The 23912-nt window shown below is 29.6% G+C and overlaps 2 protein-coding genes across 4 annotated transcripts in view; both read right to left on the bottom strand.

The window, feature by feature from the left end:
- LOC107442966 (monocarboxylate transporter 10) overlaps positions 1-8713 on the bottom strand; it is a 38905-nt gene extending 30192 nt beyond the window's left edge. Inside the window, exon 1 of the mRNA XM_016056676.5 lies at positions 6884-8713. Coding sequence (XP_015912162.3) covers positions 6884-7334 — 451 coding nt within the window. The 5' untranslated portion in view covers positions 7335-8713. The remainder of the gene's footprint in view (positions 1-6883) is intronic.
- An 11562-nt stretch (positions 8714-20275) lies between these two features.
- LOC107442961 (cyclin-dependent kinase 11B) overlaps positions 20276-23912 on the bottom strand; it is a 48415-nt gene continuing 44778 nt past the window's right edge. For all 3 annotated transcript variants that reach the window (XM_043050717.3, XM_043050718.3, XM_071179045.2), the window contains one exon: positions 20276-20432. In XM_043050717.3, coding sequence (XP_042906651.1) covers positions 20328-20432 — 105 coding nt within the window. In that variant the 3' untranslated portion in view covers positions 20276-20327. The remainder of the gene's footprint in view (positions 20433-23912) is intronic.

Raw genomic sequence — 23912 nt, 5'->3', positions numbered from 1 at the left:
CGTCGACAGGGTCATTTCGTCGACAAGGTCATTTCGTCGACAAGTCATTTCGTTGATAGGAACATTTCGTCGACAGGTCATTTCGTCGACAGGGTCATTTCGACAGGGTCATTTCGTCGACAGGGTCATTTCGTCGACAAGTGATTTCGTCGACAGGGTTATTTCTTCGACAGGGTCATTTCGTCGACAAGTCATTTCATCGACAGGGTCTTTTCGTTGACAGGGTCATTTCGTCGACAGGGTCATTTCGTTGATAGTGTCATGCGTAATTCTGAAACTATTTTTGAGATTTATTCTAAATATTTCTATTATTAATTAGAAAAATGCACTTATTTAATTTTATACTAAAGTAAAATTCTTTATGGCGGTTTATTGTTCCAATTGCACTAAAAGAAGTTCGCTTTTTAAATTAATTAATAGGTAGTTGAGAAGCGTTTAAACGGTTGATGTATTGAAATCTACATTTCTATATCTAAATCGTAATAGCTCGACACTGATTTTTAGGATAGGTAAGGATTGTCTTCAGAACATTACCAAGCATGGTATCCGGACCGTGGTTACAGTTAATATAGTGTGACGTTAACAATCAAATTGCTTTTAATATCAAATCAAATTAATAAAATATATTTTTAGAATTAAAAGTAATAAAAATATATTACAATGAAAATTTAGACACTATTTCAAGGAGAGGAAAGCTAAATTTATTGCTGTAAAAATTTTCAACATTTTTACATAAATTTTTACAAAAACATGGACATCAGTCGAATTCTCACAGAAATGAAAATAATCATAGACCTAATTATTATATCTGCATAAGTAGAAAAAAAATTCTAGGTTTTTTATGATGGAAAAGTAATTTCTTAATGTTCACTTTAATTGCAATTTTAAACTTTTTGCGCAGCATCTTTAACATTAGGACAGGAATATGCTTATTCGAACAATAAAACTAAGTCTTAGTTTCGTTATTACTATTAGAGATTTCGAAGAACAATAGGAACACAAACTTGATGTTTAGGTATTTACCGAGGCGGTTGTAGATTCCCACAATATTTAAAGTGCTACTCACCTTACCAAAATTGTTTAGAAGCACGGGCTTAACGTTGCAAGTCTGTTAGTGTTTGGTCTTCACAAAATATGTTTTTTCTATGAATAGTGAATTTAATAATAATATTAATTATTCAATTCTAATCTAATACTATCAAATTATACTATTTTTGAATTATACTATTATTATAATTAAATAATAATAGTATAATTTAATAAGAATAATAATAGTAGTAAGTAAATTATGAATTAATTCATTTTTTATTTGCAGGATTTAAATTAGACACATTTTGCTTAAAAGAAAATTAACAAAAAGTCAAGCTTAGAATTTAAATGTAAGAATAAATAACTCCTACTCTACAAAAAAGAAAGAAAAAATCTTGCAATTAAAATTTGACCAATTTTTTACTAGTATAATTGCTGAAATTTTTAACTGATTTTCTACGTAGGATGAAAACACAATTTTCAAACACTTACTGACCACTATTAGCACGACTTATCGCCAATCAAAATTTTGATTATTTTCTGCCTGAACAAGCCAGGAGACTCAAAACTAAAATGTAGAAAAAATGAAAATAAAAAATGCATATGTATTTAAAATATCAAGTTTGTTCAATAGACTACAAATGAGAAAAACAATTTATAAAAATTTTCACGCATAGCAAAAACCACAAGGGCAAAATTTCACAAAATATTCTATCAACATTCAAAATTCCACTTTTTTCGTTTTGGTAACAAAAACTCACATTTCTTTAACAGGACAGAAAAACATTTTAACATTTGAGTAAAAAAACAAGTTTGCTAAACTTATTTTAATAAAACATTAATGAGAATAAAATCAGATGCGTATAGATAACTCTCCTCAATTATAAACTCAAAAGTCAATTAATTTGTTATATCGTAGTAAATTGCGTTTTTTTCCCAAATGTTTTAGATCATAAAAACCAATTAGACAGGTTTCCTCCCCTCCTTTGATTTAGAACCATTTTTTATATCATTTCGATTGCATCGCATACCGAGGATGTGGAGTCATTGTGATTTTTATCTCTTTTTTTTTTTTTTACATAAACGAAGTTTTTTTATAAGGTAAAAAAACTTATAAATGTTTAGGGAACATATAGGATAAAATACATATTAAACTATTAAACGCCAAAACGTTATAAATAATTAATTAAATAAGAAATAAAATAAACTGGAAATGCGAGAACAAGATTTTTGTTTCAAATAATATTTCATTTAAATTTCACAAGAATTGTCAGAAACTTCCCTCTTCAGCAGAATAGCTGACAAAGACATGAGGAAGAGGATTAGAACAAAAATTTTTATCAACATTATTTCCCAATATGTTTTCCAAGTTGGATTTTCATTTTATTTTTCCCCTCATGCATTTTTTCCCCAAGATTTTTATAATACTAGGAAGTTCAGCCCGTTGCTCACTTCGCTCGCCAACCTTCGTAATAGCCACTCATACAACTTAGTTTGTTTTTTTTCCTATATCGATCTTTCTTTTAAAGAGAAAATATATAAATATTGAAATTTCATGTAAGAAAATTTTATTAATATGTCAATAGTAACAAAATTAACGATTACTTGCATATGAAAAAAAATCAACTGAGCTTGAAAAAAATAAATATCTAAACACAGGGAATATATAAATTTTTGATAAAAACAAGAAGTAATCTTACTAGCTAACTATCTAAAAGGTTTGTGTTTTTCGGATTAAATTCTTTGTAAACATCACCATTGTTATCATTGCAAAAGTTAGTTCCTTTTCCTTCTCTTTTTTTTTTGGACAAGATTTTAAACTGTATTAATGCGTTTTACTCATTGCGGGGGAACGTTATATAAGTATAATTTTCTTTTTTATCGACAGAAAATTTTTGCAGTTTAAATGGCCTGTTGACGAAAAAAGCTTGTTATTGAAATTATCTATCGACCACATGGTTTCATTATCTCACAGATTCATTTTATACCGTCTTTTTTTCCTTCCTAATTTCACCCGTCATTCACTCCCTACATCAAGAATCATTCACAATAGTTGTTGCACTTGCTTTTGCGATGATAATCTACAATAATGTACATTAAAAATTATTCTTAGAAACAAATGTGTTAAATATGATTAGAAAAAAATTGTGTAATATACAACTTAAATGTGTAAAATACAATTAATGTTTCGTTTTTGCAACGTGATATGAATAGAGGAGTAGGCAATTTTCAAATGAAATGCTTTTTTCCGGCAACTTCAACATACTATTAAGATTTTGCATCAGGCTAGGCTTAAAAAATGTCATCAGAAATATACTAAATTACAAAAAAGTGCAAGGGGCATAACGTCTATTGTAAAAGAATCATAAGACTAGTTTCAAAATTACGCATGACTTTGCCTACAAAATAATCTTCTTTTAATATTGTCGACGAAATGACCCTGTCGACAAAATGACCCTGTCGACAAAATGACCCTGTCGACAAAATGAACCTGTCGAGAAAATAACCTTGTCGACGAAATGATTTGTCGATAAAATGACCCTGTCGATGAAACGATCACGTCGATGAAATGACCCTGTCGACAAAACTACCCTGTCGACGAAATGACTTGACGAAATGACCCTGTCGATGAAATGACCCTGTCGATGAAACGATCATGTCGATGAAATGACCCTGTCGACAAAATTACCCAGTCGACGAAATGACCCTGCCGACAAAACTACCCTGTCGATGTAATAACCTAGGTGAAGATACGACCCTGTCGACGAAATGACCCTGTCGACGAAATGATATGTCGATGAAATGACACTGTCGATGAAACGATCATATCGATGAAATGACCCTGTCGACAAAATGACCCTGTCGACGAAATGACTTACCGATGAAATGACCCTGTCGATGAAATGACTTGTCGATGAAATGACCCTGTCTACGAAATGATCCTGTCAATGAAAAGACCCTGTCGACGAAACGACTTGTCGACGAAATGACCCTGTCGACGAAATGACTTGTCGACGAAATGACCCTGTCGACGAAATGACTTGTCGACGAAATGACCCTGTCGACGAAATGACTTGTCGACGAAATGACTTGTCGACTAAATGACCCTGTCGACGAAATGACTTGTCGACGAAATGACCCTGTCGACGAAATGACCCTGTCGACGAAATGACCCTGTCGACGAAATGACTTGTCGATGAAATGACCCTGTCGACGAAATGACCTTGTCGACGAAATGGCCTGTCGACGAAACAACCCTGTCGAGGAAACGGCCTGTCGACGAAATGACCTAGTCGATGAAACGGCCTGTCGATGAAGTGGTGTCGATGAAATGGTGTGTCGATGAAGTGATTGTCGATGAAATGAATGCGACCCGATATTTTGCATCATCAGCACTGTGGTCAGTGCGAGCCAGGTGCGGAATTCGAAACGACCGTCATCGCTGGGATTCGAATCCGGTTCACCTCATTAGGAAGCGAGCTATCAATCCCCTGAACCACCCCGGCATAAGAGATTATAAAGTGGAAAAACTAACAGTTAAGAACTTTTTATTTCATTTCACCTTGTACTCGGCTCAGTTCACATGTACTTTCACCGTAAAGGCTCATCCCAAAATAATTTATCCTGATCTGATTTCGATCTTTCAAATGGCCACCTGGAGCCGCTTGTAGCCCAAAATAATTTAAACTATAAGTGGCGTTTTATTTGAGCTTTTGAATTGTTTGTTTGTTTGCAGTGATGAACTCAATAGCTTTAAATCAAAAATACAAAAACATAAATTAAAAATTTCATCATAAATTTTGCTACCACCGGGAAAAGTTTTCTGACTAAGAGGATCCAGTTGGCATCACTGTCATATACGAGGGCTTACAATGTTTACGAAGCTTCCTACTGTCACGACCATGACTCTCTCTCTCTCTCTCCACAGCTCAGTCCCGAGCTTTATTAGACTCTTTTGGCTGGGAAGTTTTGGACTACCTCTCGATACAGCCCAGACCTTGCTCTATAAGTGTTTTTCATCTTTTCTGATGTTTCGAACATCATTTCGGCTCGCAACTAGTACAACGATGATGAAGACGTGTGATCTCTTGGTTACCGAAGATGACAGCAAGTTACAATGAAGAGAGTATTCCAAATCTAGTTTTAAAGTATGATAAGAGTTTAAACGAACGTGGCAACTATTTTGAAGAAGAAAAAAGGAAATGTATGTAGAATCAAAAAATAAACTTGCTTCATGAAAATAGTTGAGTGGAAGAAGGTTTTAAAAACAAGTGAAATTTATATTGATTTCTCCACCACTGGAAAGTAACCGTATTTTATTTAGATTCTTTATCTAAACATATTTGAAAAATTCATACATTTTGTTAGTTAAAAACATTTTAAATCAAATTATTTAAACCTAGAATCAAACCTTAAAATCGTAGTGAATTTTTTTTTCTTTGAATTCGTAAAGATTGACCAGTTTTCTGTAACATAGTAATTTATATTACTATAGCTGCCAACTCGCCCAGTTCCCCTTTCAAAACCTTTAAACATTTGTAAAATCCTTATTATATTTAAAATGGTAGCAAAATTTATACTTTCATTATTCTTTCGTGATCACTAAATTTGTTTAAAACAATTTTAACGCATATAAATAATTTTAAAAAATTTGAAAAAGAAAAACGGAAAATTCAACGCGAGCAAATGTTGGCAGCAATAACTATGATTAATGCATAGCTACTAGCTTTCCGTTGGAAGACTTCTTCTAAGGGTAGCAAAATATACATTTTAATATTTATTTACCGGTGAACGTCAACAATGACATAGTTGCTTTGGTGAATGTCCGAAATATTTGTTATATCTCATTTGATATTAATTTATTCGATGATATTATTATATTTATTCGATATTTTAATATCTGCTGAAGGTAGAATTAGGAGAAACATCAGTGTTCGGAGGCAGTGTCATACTAGGCAGTGGCACTTAACTAAATCTAGTATATATTTCGGACATTTACAAAGGCAACTATGTGATTGTCAATACATTCACCTGTGGAAAACAGCAACCACCAATAGTATATTTGAGAAAAATTTTATGAAAAAAAAACCCCGCAATATTTGGCTGCTTTAATGTAATTCTATGAAAATTAGCAAAGTTCTTATTTTAAAATAAGCAGGATTGAAAAAATTCGAAAATCGTTATATTTCTGTCTTTTGCAGAAATCATAAAAAGATAGAGGAGAAATAATTATTATAATTTTAAAAAGTATAATAGATTTGTAAGCATGCGATTTCAAAATTTGAGAACCAAATAAGAGGGCGAAATCTAATAAACTTAAACGAAAGCTTTTGAAAAATTCAATGTCTAGTGTAAGTGTTTAAGATTTATTATTTTATTTTTAGTGATGTTATGAAGATTATACGTTACCACTTCACTGTTTTTAATAAAATGTCAATTGCATTATTAGAGATATAAATTAAGAACATAATATTATTAATGTTGTTATGCGTGTTTTCTTTACAATAAAGAAATAATTGTGCCACCCATTTCAGATTTTTGGAGGGAAAAAAATTATCCTCAAGCAATGACAGTGGAGGCTGCTTGTACTAGATCAGACTACACCCCAAAAGTAAACAGAAGAGCTGATCAAACGATGCTATAAACTATGTCTCACGCAAAGCAAAATGGCTATTCCCGGGAAGTTAGCTAGTTTACATAGGGAAAGAAAACCCATAGGATTTTTGTTTCACCTATGTCTTATGTTTTTTTCAGTACGAATTTGAAGTAATCCCACTTACAAATATGTTCCTATAAATTATATATGAGTATAAATTATAACATTATATATTTTCATATAGAATTGAGTCCTTACCTGGTTCAATAGATTTCTGTCCCTGCATAAAATGATTCCGTATTTCAACGATGAAGAATCCACTTGATAAGATCACAGTATTGCCTAGAATGTGTACTATAAGAGCACAACACAGCACTATCCAACCCCAGCCACCTTCAGGATAATAATGTTGGCGAATAGTGGCTGTTTTTGGATTATTTGGTGATAGATTCAATCCTGGAATCGAACCTTTCATTACCGACTTCTTTTTTTCCTCATTCCTGCAACAAGTGTGGAGGTGAGAATTTTGCCTGGATTTCGGCGAAGTCTGTATCCAGCGATGCGTGAAATATGGACTTCGGGGGTCTGGACTGGCCACGGACTGCGAACGATATTCACGACGGTGAAAATTATCATTTGTTTTTCTCGAATTGTTTTTCGATAATTCTTCAATCGAATTTTGGCATCCCACATCCCGAGATGGCTCCATTTTTAGAATAGAAGGAGCAAATATTTATGTTTGGAACTTGGTATTTTATTGATAACTCTTTTTTTAATTATCATTTTAACAGCTTTTCTTTCATTCATCTTACTATAGTAAAGAGTTAAATGCAGAATTTTACAAAAATAATTAAGTTTTGTTGCTAGTACAATGTACAGTACAAGTTTGAAAGACGCCAAATAATATTTTGTCCTACGTAAATATTCGTGGTTTCCTTTTTATCATAAACTGTTCAAGCATTTGAAATTTTAACTTACCAGAAATGATATTTCTTGCTCTATTTCGAAAATATTTTTCCACAGTATTACATTCAAAGATGTAAGAGTTGTTTATTCAAAGTACTTTAGCAGTAAAAGCATTTAAAAGCTGATAAACACCAGCAAATTAAGATATTATTGCGTTCATTATTTATTTATAACAATAAAGAAAGGAATTTGAAAATTTCAATATTAAAAAAAATATTCTTCATTATAGAGCTCACAATTCCACGATACATGTTTTTAGTATAATACAATTTTATTTGTACACCAAAGAAACCCAATTATGAAATTATCAGCTCATTGTTTGCATAATCCATATTATTGAACACTTACAAATAATGCAATTTCTGATAACATTTAAGCTGGTCAAAACTTTTTATATGATTCAAAGAATTTTTATTCTGAAAATTTAAAAATTATTGATAACATTTAAACTAGTCAAAATTTAGTATGTAAATCAAAATATTTCTTTTTTTAAGAGCGCAAAAATTTGACAAACATATTAGTTCCTGATAATATCCAAGATAGTCAATATCTACTACGTAAAATAAGTTTTTTTCCTAACATCGTAATAATTTGACAAAATAAAATAGTTCCTATTAACATCGGAGCTAGTCAAAATCTACTATAGAGATATTTAACGAATTAAATAATAATAATAATGTAAGAAACCAAGAAATAATGTAGTTCCTGATACCGTTCAAACTTGTCATAATCCAATGCATTCTTTTTTCTGTGTAAAAATCTGATAAACAATGCAGTTCCTGATAACCTCTCATTTAATCCTAATTCTCCTATAAAATCTAAGGTACTTCTTTTTTTTTTTCAAAACAAGAATAAGAAGAATAAAGCAATTCCCTAACAACATCCAATTTAATTAAAATCCTACTATGTAATCCAAGAAATTTCTTCGCACACTATAACAATTTCACACACAAAAAAAAATAATAATTTTTTATCGGAAAGAGAGATACCGGATTTATTGACAGCGTAAGAGATCTTTCTGGAAGTCTTTAATGAGAGGGATGATGAAGGTGGAAAGAGAGACCTACTTCAATCGACATCAACCAATCATAGACTGTTGCACCACTTCACTTCTTTCTGTAGGAGGATAGAATTATTTCATTCTGACGTAACGGTAAAACGAATGGTTTGTTTGAAATAAAGTTTAAAAAAGAAAACAATTAATAAATAACCAAAATTATAATAATAACAATACTACTACTGCTACTACTACTACTACTACTACTACTACTACTAATAATAATAATAATAATAATAATAATAATAATAATATATATATATATATATATATATATATATATATATATATATATATATATATATATATAGTTCGTTATAAGGAAAATTCGTTAAATAAAAAATCATCATTTGAAATACTTAAACAGCGCAAAACAGCAAAATGCATAAACACTCGACATAATTAAAATAGGAATGAATACACCTTTATCTTGTAAATTATTATCTGCTATCGAATTGTTTCAAATGATTCATCATATAAAGGTTTGGTGATTTCTTCATCATTTCCGTCACAATGTATTGCTGTATTGTTTTTATTTTTCACACTGTCCAAAATATCCCATCAGTTAATGTTTCTGTGGTTCAGAATTAATAAAAAGAAAATCATTAATCAGTACATCATCATTCATTTCGTGGTTCTCTCTTTGCTGTACCCACATTTTTTGAAGTTCTTCTAAAAGAATGTCATCCTCGTTCCAAATTCTCCTCGCTGACTAAAAGTCCAGCTTTAGTAAAACTGTTACGAATAGTACGATCTGTAACATCATAGTTCCATGCTTTAGAAATTTCTCTTATGCTTTCTGGAAAATTCATTCCTCCATGAAATGCAAACAAAAACGGATTTTTCTGCTTTTTCAAGAATAATAGATTCGTTAAATCATTTGATATTCTTCCGACAAATTCCTTCTTTCTAAAATTTATGGATGATCATTTGGTTATTAATTTTGATGATTTCGAAATTTTAGCTAGGCAAATTTACCCAAGTCAAATAATTCTTAACAGAACTAATATTTGATATCTTTCAGCAAATTTTCTAAATTTATCTCTCAAAATTAATGAAGATAGGAAAATGACATTCAAACTTTTTGACAGAGGAAATGATTTTAACTTTTCAATTAAGAAAAATATCGATTTTAATTCCAACTTAGCCAATAGGGTTTTTTCCAATATTATTACCAATCAGATTCTTAGGTTCACAGGAATTATTCCAATTATAAAGAGTTTTTAAAAGAGACTGATAAATTTAAAAGATACATTAATAACCATTTTCTTTATTCATTCCTTCAATTTCATTTTAATAAAATTTTGAACCATTTAGAAAAGTAGCTTATTTTTTCTGATTTTAAGATTAGCTCTGATTTAATTTTATGTGGTATGGACTAATTATGATAAGCTATTCCTAATTTCAGAGGGTGGAATAGTTTGGATGCATGGCCTTTTACACTGGATAAATTTATTTATCAAGTAAACTTCTAAATTGTAGACCTAATATAATTATTTTAAATTTTAATTGTCCATTGTAATAAAAATTTTTTTTTCTTTTTAAATAAGTATGAATGGGACCTATAAATGGACATTCCCGATGAATGCTGATAATATGTGGAGAATTTACTGATATGAACGAATGTATGAATGAAGGATAAAGTATATAAACGGCTTTCTATCCATGTATGTAGGCTCTAACAGTCATTCTATGAAAGATGGAAAATCAATAAAAGGGTTTATTCTTAATTTACGTTTGTATGTTAAGCTTTACAAATATTAGAATGTTTTTTTTTAATGATCTTACAATTTGAATACATTTTTATTGTTTTTATCAACTACTTTACCTATTATGTATTTTGTTGTTTAAATTATCTCTATTATTATTAAAGTATTTTCCTCCTAGATAGCAGCACTGAAATGTAATTTGCTTTACATATCTTTTACCACTAATTTTTTACGATAAAGCTAAACGCACATTGATTACATTTTTTTCTTAACAATTTTTGCTAACTGTTAGATTAGTTTATCTAATTTAAATACATGTTTTTTACTAAGGTAAGTTTTTTTTTCTGCTTTTATCCTTTCGTTTTAAACTCAATTAAAATTCTATTTTTCTAATTTTTAGAGGCATAGACGCATTATAAAGAGGGATTTTTCTCTTAGGATAATTATTCGTTATATTGAAATGTCTCTCTTGCTGCCATAAAGGAATGCGTCCTGATGAGAACCTTTCGGTATTTCTATCAATTTATTGTTATTTTTTTAATTATACTGTTTTTCTGTATATATAAATGCAAAAAAAAAAAAATATTTGCAATATACGAAGATTATTTCTATTTTTTTACTTTTTTTTTAACAAAAAAGATACTTTTAAAAAATATTTATTTAAATGTATTATATTAATATGTTACGTTATATTTAAAAAATATATATTAAAAATATTTAATCTGTATTAATATTTATTTTTAAGAACTATTTTTAAAAACACTTTTATTGGAAATGGAAAATCGGGGAAGAAATTTAAAAATCGCGACGAAGGTCATAAGAAAGTGTTTAAAAGTTCAATTTCAGTTAGTCTCAATTTCACTTATTTTTTAAAAAAATTATTTTGGCAATTTTAATAGTAATATCTAACAATACATAACTTCGCAAACATTTTAAGTAGGTAAAAATAATTAGATTATTTTGTTTCGTCCAGCTTTTCCTACAGCTTTTAATTTTTTAAAGACCAATTCATCTTATAAATCCAATTTTACCAAATAAAATAAAGTAAATAAAAAATTATATTTATTTAATTTATTGGAGAAATTTTAAATTTTTTAAACCTATGAAACGATTTATATTTCACACATTTCCTAGGCATTCTATAGAATGCCAAACGAGAATCCGGCAAAGTATAAAATACATCTCCGATTCGAAAAAATATCATTCAAAAATGACAAATCCAAAACTTCATTCAAGCCTGCTATGTTGCAACAAGTAGGTAAATTTCTTATTCTTTTTTATATGAAAATTTTGTTTCCCTCAATAAGAAAGGCATAAATTATGTTTTGCACAACTTTTAATTTTTCTTTACATATTTTGAATAAATGTTTTTTAATGGCACTCTCAGTATTTTTTCAGAATAACATTTTTATTTTTGAGAAATGCATGTTACTGTGAATGACCGAAATCTGGAGAATGTCGACTTTCACCAGTGAATGACAACAATCACATAGTCGCTTTGGTGAGTGTCCGAAATATTTATTACATCCGATTTGATACTAATTTATTCGTGGATATAATTGCATTTATTCGATATTTTAATACTTACTGACGATAGATTAGAAGAAACATCAGTGTTTGAAGTATCGGGCAAATATATACCGCGCAATGACACTTGAAATTAAAAAAACATCAGTGTAGGGTATACCGGGCAAATGTATACCGGGCAGTGGCACTGAACCTTAAAAAAACATCAGTGTAAGGTATATCGGGCAAATGTATACCGGGCAGTGGCACTTAACTGGACCTAGTATGACTAGAACTTTGGTAAATGACCGAAATATATACTAGGTGTATTTAAGTGCCACTGCCCGGTATACATTTGCCCGGTATACATTTGCCCGATATATCCTACACTGATGTTTTTTAAGGTTCAGTGCCACTCCCCGGTATACCCTACACAGATGTTTTTTAAGGTTCAGTGCCACTACCTGGTATACATTTGCCCGGTATATCCTGCACAGATGTTTTTTAAGGCTCAGTGCCACTGCCCGGTATACATTTGCCCGATATATCCTACACTGATGTTTTTTTAAGGTTCAGTGCCACTGCCCGGTATATATTTGCCCGATATACCTTACACTGATGTTTTTTTAAGGTTCAGTGCCACTGCCCGGTATGCATTTGCCCGATATACCTTACACTGATGTTTTTTTAAGGTTCAGTGCCACTGCCCGGTATACATTTACCCGGTACACAATACACTGATATTTTTTAAGGTCAAGTGCCATTTCCCGGTATATATTTGCCCTATGCTCCAATCACGGATGTTTCTTCTAATCTATCGTCAGTAAGTATTAAAATATCGAATAAATGTAAAAATCGTTACCTTTTTGTTTCTCATTTTTTCTTTGCTCTGTATACCAACCTTCAAATTTTAGCCTTTTTGAATGTAATTTTTTAAAGAAACAAAGCAACATTGGTGTCGATGAATGCAGCGAATATCGTGACAGAATCACAAAATTTAGTTTTTACAAATACAACTCATTAAATAATTTAAATTTTATTATATTTTGAAATATACACAAACAAGTTTACGAACTCATTTAAAATTTTTTTAAAAATCATCTTAACCCTTTGCACTTTGAGTACTTTAAAATGCTGTTTGAACTAATCGAAGCACTAACTCATTTAAAGTACGCAATTTTTAAAATAACGTGGTAATTAATTATTAAGGCATAGAATTTTTTAATTTTAAAGTGGTGACTACTGATGGTGCTTCAGAGGGGACATCAGAAAGTTAAAGTTTTGATATTGGGATGTGTTGAAAGACACAATAAGTCGTTTCGCGGTCAGTATTTGGATGTGCTCTGCTCTCTATTAGCATCTCTAAGTTATTGCGGCACTACTGTTGTGCACCTGAGTTAATGTGTTATATATACTGAGTTAATATATATATATATATATATATATATATATATATATATATATATATATATATATATATATATATATATATATATATATATATATATATATATATATATATATATATATATATATATTAAAAAAAAAAGAATAATTTTAGCATAAATAAGAAGTTGCATAATACGCATCTAAGGATATATACCTTATCAGTGCATGTCTCTAATGAACGTCATGCTGAAATATGCATAACACATTCCCTAACACTTTAAAAACCAAATTATTATCTTATATAATCCTTCTTCATTTAATAAAAATCTTTAATATAATCTGTAATCTTTTTCTACCACAACTTTAAATTAAGTGTGGAATAAAATCTATTTTTAGAGATTTCCTCAACATCTGTCTAACATAGAATTTAAAAACCATTATAGGGTTTGATTTCATTAAAATTCTCTATTATTTCTCGAGCTATCTTTTCCGCCACACATTTCAATGAGTAAGGCAGTGTTTCCCAAAGTGTGGTACGCGTACCCCTAAGGGTACGGGAACAGTTTAGCGGGGGTACGCGTTCTTATACGAAATATCTTGCAACAAACAAAAATTTCACAAAATTTTATTTAAAAACAATACTAGCCATGAAAATTTACGATTATGTATTTTTCTATTGGCTATTTTTTGCAGAGTTAACAGTTAATAATGAGTGGCATCAACAGCCAGTTGTGATTTTTAACTTTTGAGCAATTTTTTATAGTAAAAAATCCATTAATTTTTTTACTACTGGTACACCGCGTTGCGAAAAATTTAGAAAGGGTACACAAAAGGCATAAGTTTGGGAAACACTGGAGTAAGGCAAAGAAAAAGAACCTTGACATTACATTTAATCAATTAATAGCCAATGCATGAATTCCTTGGCGCTTCTTTCCGTCTTCTAAATTTATTAATTTATCTGTACATAAAAATGAATCATTTTTTTTTTTTTACTTTGGAGCTCCACACGACTCAACATAGTTTCTGAAATAAATCATTTTAATTTACTGTAATTTGATTCTTTAGGAAGTAATTTATGATTTGATAAATATTTGCTTGCCTACGTCACTCCGGAATAAAATAAGGACAACTGAAAATACACACATCAACATCCTCTTCAACTTATGGCATCTTCAACAAATAGTAATTCCAACAACAACAAACCTTTTTCCTGGATAAAATAATTAAAACGAATTCTCTTAACTTATTGAAAATTATCTTATTTGTTTCAGAATCAACACTATTTAGTCAGCAAATAAATTATGAAAGTAATTTCTCTATATAAAGTAATGGTCTAACACAGTTTTCCGTTGTTGTCGATGCATTTTCGTGGGTCGGAAAATCACATGGCAATCCACATTGTTTTAGTTGCATAAAATTAATATAGTTTGTCTACAGAAAGAACACCCCTCGCCAGTTATGGAAACAAGAAATAGCGCATTTCAAACTTTTTCCTCACCTTATTTCCTTTCTCTTGACTTGATAGATGGTGAATCAGAGTACCTGCCCGCGAAGCGGGCATCTTTCTCTTTCATCTGATAGACTCATGTGTGGCTGAGACTATTGTTGTAGGCATAAAATATCAGAGTGTTGGCTGTGTAGCCTCTGTAAGTTACAGTCAGATCTGAGTTTATTTCCTTTCTCTCGCCAAAACCTGTCTTAAATATCGACCCAACACCCCTACATGAAATAGTTAAACCTCGTAACTATGGTCACCGCCACTGCTTCAGACGAATAGCGGAGGAGCTCTTTCCACAGACAGTCATGTCAAAAATGTAAATGTATTTATCTGGGATATTTATTTTTCTTATTTTGCTTTGTTATTATGAAGTTTTTGATTTTGATCGTTTTCTAAATTAAAGGTTTAAACTAAAATATATATATTTTTTATTATTATAATCTAATTCTATGATATTACCTTATGATGTTACATTTTAAGATAAAGTTATTTAAATCGGTACCTAATCTTGTTAACCATTTTGCGGCTATTATTTTTAGTGCAAATTATATTAATATACTATTAGAGACATTCGTTAAATGATTTTGAACCATAAGCTGCATGCGGAAATTGTTATAAGTTAAAATATTAAATAACGGTTGTAAACTGACAAAATTTGTTATAACAATATACCCTTAAATTTAAAAGACTGATTTCTTAGCAAAATTACTTATGTTCACTCATCAAAAACTTTTCACTCGATATGTGTCTTTTCAAAGAGCGTATTTATACAATTATGCAATACATAAACTTCAAAATATATATCTTTCAATAATTTACTATGAAATATATACGTTTAAAAGTCATTGAAAATACTAGACCTTCAGTTGTTACCAAAAGAAGATGAATAAAACTTCGAATAAATTAGAAAGTCAAGAAAATGTGTAACATATTTCAAGAGCTCTTTATTTATTACAGATCTATAAATTATACAGAGGACGAATATATTTAACTGCAGCGGTCAATTTTGATGGATCAGATGTGGGGCAAACAGTGACCCTGATTACTTGACCCAGGACACAGGAAGCATTACGAATCACTTACGTTTGAGAAACCAGTTTGAGTCTCATTTCAACATTATTTTAGTCGAAAGAAGAGAAAGTAATGACTTACTAAATATTCCTAGACCAATTATTATAAGAGAAAAACAATGAGCTACATTACTCACGCACGAGTCTGCATACTTATCAAAGTTTGCTTTATTCGCGTAAAATGTCAAACCATTTTTTTAAGAATATTTTATATCAATTCAGTACAAAATAGAAAAACTATTCAATATAATTTTCTAGGTAATTATTCAAAAAAAAAAAAAAAAAAAAAAAAACGATAGTAAACTAGTGGATGAATAGTGGATAGTACTTTGCTAAATTGCCCATCATGCATTTCTATTATATTCATAAATTTTTAAATGTAAACAAAAAAAGAACATTTTACTAACTAGAATTTTAACTGAATAGAAATTTTAAGAATTAACTGAATTAAATTTACTAATTTAACCCATTAATTATTAATTTGGTAATTATTGCTAATTTTAACTGAACTGAAATTTACTAATTACAAATTAACCAAAAATTTTAATAATTAGAGTAATTAACTGAACAAAACTTTTATTATGAAGACTTCGTTATGATTGTGATCTCACAATATTAAAAAAAAAAGTTAATGTCGTTGCTATCCCATGTGCTTATCACATCAAAACTCATAAACTATTCGATGGAACATTATGAAAGAGTAGTATAAATATTTTAGAGAAATATTTAAGTATAAAAAATGTTTTTGATAGATGGCGCTGACGGCTATTTGGGAGAGTAAGTCGACTCCCCACCAGTTCTTAGGTTTTGGATCAATTTTGACAGTCGTTATGATTTGATAATTCTATATTCTTGATATGAATATATTTCGATTAGAATGCGCAATCGTTGAAAAAATTTGATTCTTTAAATGACCTTAAAGATCTATATAACTTGTTATAATTAAAAGTTTGTTTTTGTTAGTTTGTTTTGATCTATTTTTTTACGAATCCCGAGCCGTTTCGATTGAACTCTACAAGTGAAGACGAACCACAAATATTTTTATTTTATCACATTTAAGAAACATTCTGATATGAGAATTTTAATGATGTAGTTTTTGAGTTGTCTTAAGACTAAGTTGAAGACTTTTTCCTGTGTCATTCCGTATTTCAGTTCAATATTTTCAATTTATTTGCAGTATATGAGAATTGTGATTTTTTTGCAGCTAAAATTAGGCAAGACATCTCACTTTATTCCGAAAATAATTAAATAGTTTATAGTGATGGTTTGGGGAATATTTGGACATAAAAGGAAAACTAATTAAATAAATTTTTTTGGCATCCTTAAAATTTAAACTTAGTTTTAGAGCAATCACTTTTTAAAGTTTTTGCTTTTTATTTTATCCTGAAAGATTAATAAAAAATCCGTATCTTCGATGAAATACAGTTTAAAAATACGGATTATATAAAACGATTTTTCTATATGAAATCAAAGTATTTATCTTGATTTGATTTACAGAAATTGCTTAATTATTTTAGTTAAGAGTGCTCAGTGTTAATAATTATGTAAAATAAAATAGGAGATTCTCAAAATCCCCCCTCTCTCTTATGACGTCAAACAATCCTATGCTTTAATTTTTTGATATTCTTGATCAATTGCAAAGAATTCTTTTTCAATTAGCTTCTTTGTGGTTTGAATTTTGAAGCAAATATATGTTATTTTACTCTTATCGTGCATAATTGAATTTTATAATTTAAACGTATTTAATGTGAGATAAACAGTAGACTAAAATTAAACAAATTTCGATTCGGATATTTTTTTTATTATGAAAATGAGGTGATTTTAAAAAAAAAAAAATTTTAGGCTGAGTATAGTAAATGCAGTAAGTTATTGGATGTCAAAAAAAAAAAAAAAAGTCAACAAGTAAGTAAATGAGAAATAAATCAAAATAGCGCTTCTTCCATTTTTTGATTTTTACGCATATATATATAAATAAAATTTAATTTAGAATTTTTTTTAACAAATTCATATTATTTTAATATTAGAATATATAAATGAAAGAGCAAAGCTTATTTAACGCATCTGAGAGTCTATCAGAATTGCTCAAGCAATTCCGAAAGTTCAGGCAAAGAACATAGACACATTATATATTTTTTGCTTGGGGTCTCTATCATAAATTTAACTTGAGAACATGAGTTTTTGAGAATTATTTTACGGCATAGTTAAATTTGTTATTTATTTATTCTGCACTTTCGCTTTGTTTAGCTTTTAGCAGTAGAATCGTAATCTTTTTCGCAATTGAGCCGTAGAAAAATAAATAGTCTTTTTTTTAAAATCGCAATTAGCTTTAAAATAATTAAATAGCAAAGTTGCATTTTCTTATTAAATTATTTCAAATTCTGCATTCTTTGACGTCTGCTAAGAATCCGTTAAACTGAGGTTTATAGAATGTATCAATTAAATAATTGATTAGAACTGATAATCGAGCTAAGAACTCAAGTTGTGGCGTAACTACCACTACGAATACCAAACATCAATTCACTAGTATAAAGTACATGCTGCCAACTCGATTCAATCCTGAGGTACCTTTTGATAGATGAACTTTGGCGTTGACGATTTCTACTCTCTCCACATTGGTGACCCGGACGTGATATGAACACGCCAACTTCGATCGATGGTACACATTGAAAAGTTGACTTGCTATCTGTGACTGCCACCTCGAGCTGTGGCTTTTCAGTCTCATTTACACACAACGGGATCCTGCAGCACATGCTTGACTGCTAATAAGCAACACAGCAGAAGTCACACACACACAATCGTGAACTTAACGGTCTTTCGCAAATATGGCAACTTGTGGTATTCCTTCATCGATTTTTATCCCTAACAAAATTGTGGAGAGGAAGTAATGAGGCGTAACTACTACTGCGATTATTGAACATTAATTCACTAATATGTAAGACATGCTAACTCAATTCAACCTTAGATAAATGAAGATTGTCAGTGCCGATTTCTACTCTCCACTCCAGCGAATTCAAAATAAAGTAGTCGTCGATGACCTTAATTATTATTGTTGAAAATTTTCAGATTCTTAACTGTGTCAATATTTATAGATTACTAATAATTAAGCTACTTACTAATTAAGTAAAGATTCGCGATTGCATGACATTTTTTCTTAAGTTCATTTAGCAGTAAAACATTTATTAAATCCAGTTTGATTCTATTAAGAAGTTTGATCCTTCCACATTAGCAGGACCGGATTAAGCGTACGAGGGGCCCTAGGTCATTCAAAATTTTGGGGCCCTTAGGTTATATTTTTTCTCGTATATTTTTTATTTATTCAAATATAAAAGTATTTATATATCTTTTCATTCAAGAAAGCATATTTAAAATAAAAATAAATAATAATAAATTAAATTTTACTTTATTTTATTAAATTAGAACTAAAAAAAATAACATTTTGAAAAATCATTGCTTTTCTTAATTTTTTCAAAAAATCCATTTTGAGGGGGTCCCCAGGCCACGGACTAATACGTAATCCAGCCTTGCATGTGAGTCATTTATAAAATGTATAAAGCTTACTTAATAAATGATAATTTTTTGAATTCAACAAATAAATGCATTAAATCAGTAAGTTTTTAAATAATAATAATTATTATTTTTTCTTCTCAGATTTTTAATCGTTAAAACTTGTTTACAGTTTCAAGAACGATTTCCAGTACATTCCAGCAAAGGAACTACTAATTTATTTTTATTTCTACTTTATTATTCAAAGATGACAACTTATTACCTTACTTTTTCAAATTTGACGATTAAATGTATTTTAAAGCATTCCAATAAAATTTAAAATTACAATTAAAATGCATTCATTCGTTTAATATCAACTATAAAACTTAAATTGAATGGATAATTCCAAGAAATACTTGAAATTTCACTTGCTTCAAAAAGTCAACTCATTTTAAGGCTCAAAAATAGACCCCATTTTCAGTATAAAAGAAAAACAGATTAAAAATACAAAACGCAAACTCCCCAATGAAAAAACTGGAAAATAACTAAAAGTGAAAAACAAAACTAGGAAAATTGCAGTAGCCAAGAGAGATTCTACACAGGTTATATTTCCGATAGGTTGTGAGGAATGGTTTAAGAAAATATATTACAGACACCATAGAAAAATGATGATATTTTATGACTCTGCTCTGACAACAACGCATATTACTTAACAAAAATATGAAATTATCTGTATAAAATGTGTTTGTACCTGTAAGCATAAAAATAGCATTGCAAGACTTTTCATTTCTGATCATATCCTCTCTATATGAGCTTATATGGCAACCTGTCTCCGTCCCTTTAATTTAAACTTATTTTCAAAAAACTAAATTTGAAATAATATCTAGAAAATCAGTTAAATTATTAAGAAACATAGATTGATAAATTTGCAATTAAATCTGTTTTGCTTAAATAAAAACTAAAAGACAAAAATAAAATAAAATATTTATTACATTATTTACACAATCATAATTTAAACTTAACATTAAAATTTCAAACTAAATCCACCTCCTTTAGCAGACTGGCCAGCATGAGCACCAGCCATATGAAAACCAGCAGCTGCCATCAACCCTTCATCATCCACTTCCCCCTATAATGGATAAAAACTTTTAAAAAATATACACATTAAAGCAAGAAGGACTTAATCAAAATAATGTTGTTGCTGTCAACCATTAAGACAGAGGGGTGCGATTGTCCTTGTTCTCCAGTGGCGCCATCTATGGCCAAGAATTCAACTTTTGCCACACCCGTTTTATAGGACGAACCCATTCACATTCATCTACAGATTATAATTTAGACCTGAATCAGATAATGATCGATCTCCAATTCAGTACTTCCAGAGGTATAATTTGTTATGAGAACAAGGAGGACTTTGTGACCCGACAAATTTAACACGCATCACTCACCATTTACTGCACGGCGAGTCTTCAGCTAGCTGGATTCGAACTCCCATTCTCAGAGCTCTGCCAATCAGGCTATCCTGACCCAATCAAAATAATAATATCAGTAAAGAATTACTGTAAAAAAATAGGATTCTAACTTCAATTACTTCTTGCTAAATAACTTAAGTACTTTTATTTTCTTACTAAATTTATTAATTCAAATTTAGTGCTTTTGGTTGGTTAATAAATAATTTGCAAAATATATAAGCAGCTAAAATGCATCCAACACAAACATCATGATCTAATATAACAAAATCCATTAAGCAAAAATAAAAGGATAAAATTAAAATTTTATGCCAGATCAACTTTCAAGGATCAAGAGTAAATCAATTCTTCATAAGTATTTAAATATGTTTACATCATTCATGAACATAGTTAATCAATTTCGAAGAAAAGGATTTGGAAAAAATCAGTGCCGTAAGATTACTCCCTTTTTTTTTCCCTTGACAACTACATGAATAAAATTGCTCAAATACACATTTGAACAATAAATAGTTCCAAAAATAAATAATATTTAATGTGATAAAAAGGTATTTTTGAAGAGTAAACTAATTATATTTTTGAAGTATGGTAAAATTTGGAAAAGATTATTTGTATTTTAATACTTTATTTATAGCATTAAAATAATGCAATATCCTTTCTGTGAAGATAATCACCCAGATGTTTACAAAAATCAAAGAACATAAGTAATTTTACATTTGATAAATTTGGGTCTTTTTTTGGATCAATATGGATTTTAAGATCAGGTTCATTAATATTTGTTATACATTTAGGCCTATAAATATAAGGATACATTTACTTTTTACTGAAATTTCCAAAATATTATTCAGTTTTCTGCAGATTTAAATTTGTTTATCTAATAATGCCATTTAAGTTATTGTGTGCATTAGTTTAAAAAATACAATTAAACAAAATAGAAATTAGAAACAGGGAATTCAGATGGCAAAGATAGGTCAAGTTTAAGTATTTCAGCAAACATGAAAAGATTTAAAGGTGCTATTGAAAATATACTCAAAAGAACAATAGATAAATGTGTAAAAAAAAAAGATTAAGAGCAAATTGCAAGATCGCGTCATGTGATAACATGCATATCATTTGTCTTGCTGTTTCATTGATTTATTTGGATATACTTTTATTTTAAAATGTTATAATAAAAATAATCTTTTTATTGCAATCTTTAAAAATTATACTATTGTTTTAATTTTCACTGACATACTTGAAATTAATACCTATCACCTCATAATAAAGAACTACAGTGTATTAAGTTAATAATCAGAATTTAAGAACAGAAATCGCAAGTAACACTCTGATTGTGATTTTGAAACTCGAATCGACACAGGCTTCCTGTGCCAATCCTTTACAATTGAGACACAATGCACATTCTACTTAAAATTTTGACCAGGTAGGCTTAATACATTGTATTACTGTTATATGTAACTGACAGAACTAGGACTGGGCGATATTAGAAATTATGTATCGTGATACATCGTCAGTTTTGCATCGCGATATAGCGATGTATCGCGATATAGTCCTTCTTAATTTCATTTACTTGTAAGGCACAAAAAGTCAGATTTCTATCAAAATTTCATACTCAGATTGATTTAAATCAAGTTATAAATTTGAAGATATGTATGTTTTGCTTAAGAAAGATATTAAATAAATTGACTACAATGTACAAATCTTACTTAAAATATTTATTGAAATGTTTGTTTAGAAATTCATAATACGCGTAAAACAAAGTGTTAAAAACTTTTTTAAAGCGTTTTTTACAAATTAATATTTTCTTGTACTATTATGCATAAATAATTACATAATTGTTAAGTTCGATCGTAATGTTCAATTTCTAAATGAAACGTTAAAAATTATTTGTATGTTTAAAAGAAAGTGCTAAATAAATTTTAGAAAAAAAAATGCTTTTAAAACACTATTTTTTATTATCATCATTTCAGTTCTTATAGTTCATTTACGTCACACTAGAGCTGCACAATGGGCTATTGGCGAAGGTCTGGGAAACATCCCTGAGGAGGCCATCACATTTTTGATCCTCTGCAGATGGGATGGCACCCCCGCTTCGGTAGCTCGACGACCTGCACGCGAAGTCGAGCACTTTACGGTAGAACAGTTTAACGAGGACCAATACCGCACACCCTCGGTCCCTACGCAGACTGATCCAAGTGGTCACTCACCCGCACACTGACCGCAGCCAGTGATGTTTGACTTCGGTGATCTGCAGGGAACTGTGCCTTAACGATCAGTCCACTGCGGGACCTTATCATTTCAGATAAATAATTGAATTAAATTAAATAATGACCGAATTATGAACGAAAAACAAAGTAAGATTTAATTTCTTAAAAATAACAAAACTGTGATATTCGATAATATATTTAGCTAATTAACAAATAATATGAAAAGAATATTTTTTTAAAAAAATTATTATACTCTTTAATAAAACGAAGTGCTAAATGATTTAAAAAAATGAATAAAATAAGCAAACCTTTCAAATTTTTTTGTATAAACAAAGTTCATTGACTTATGTCCAAATCCAATTGACAAAAATAAATTTTATTTTAACTTTATTTCTAAAAGTAAAAACAACAAGATTTATAAATTTAAAATCAGTAATAAAAACTCATTAAATTATTAGAAGTTTCATCCAAAGAGTTTTTAATAAATTAAAAAAAAAGTAAAAAAATAACCTAACAAATTCAATTCTTTATGGGCACCTAAATTAGATTGCCGATAGTTTTTACATTTAAAAATAAAAAGCAGTTTTTAAAAAAAAAAAACTTATCTAATTAATGAAGAAACTCTTCTTTATATATTCTTTTCAATAATAGATTGCCTTCAGAACAAGGTAACATCGGCGATCACGAAGTTAGTCCAACTGAAAATAATCTACAAGAAAAGTCGCGACAAAGAAAAAAAAGCTAAGAGGTGCGAAAAGAAACATGCGATATAACGATATGTGTTCTCAAAACTCTGATTCTTACTCTACAGCTCACCAATCAAGGCCATTTCAACATAACGAAACGAGCATCGTCTTTCACAGCGCGAGTCGACATCGGAACGTAAGAGAAGAGTCTTAAATCGCTATATCGTTTTCTTATATCCTTGCGTGTCTTATATCG

This window comes from Parasteatoda tepidariorum, chromosome 6 (genome assembly GCF_982258835.1).
Source record: "Parasteatoda tepidariorum strain Cologne lab strain chromosome 6, Ptep-v5.0, whole genome shotgun sequence".
NCBI lineage: Eukaryota > Metazoa > Arthropoda > Arachnida > Araneae > Theridiidae > Parasteatoda > Parasteatoda tepidariorum.
Note: the sequence above shows the minus strand (reverse complement) of the source record. Positions and strands in the feature narration are given on the sequence as shown.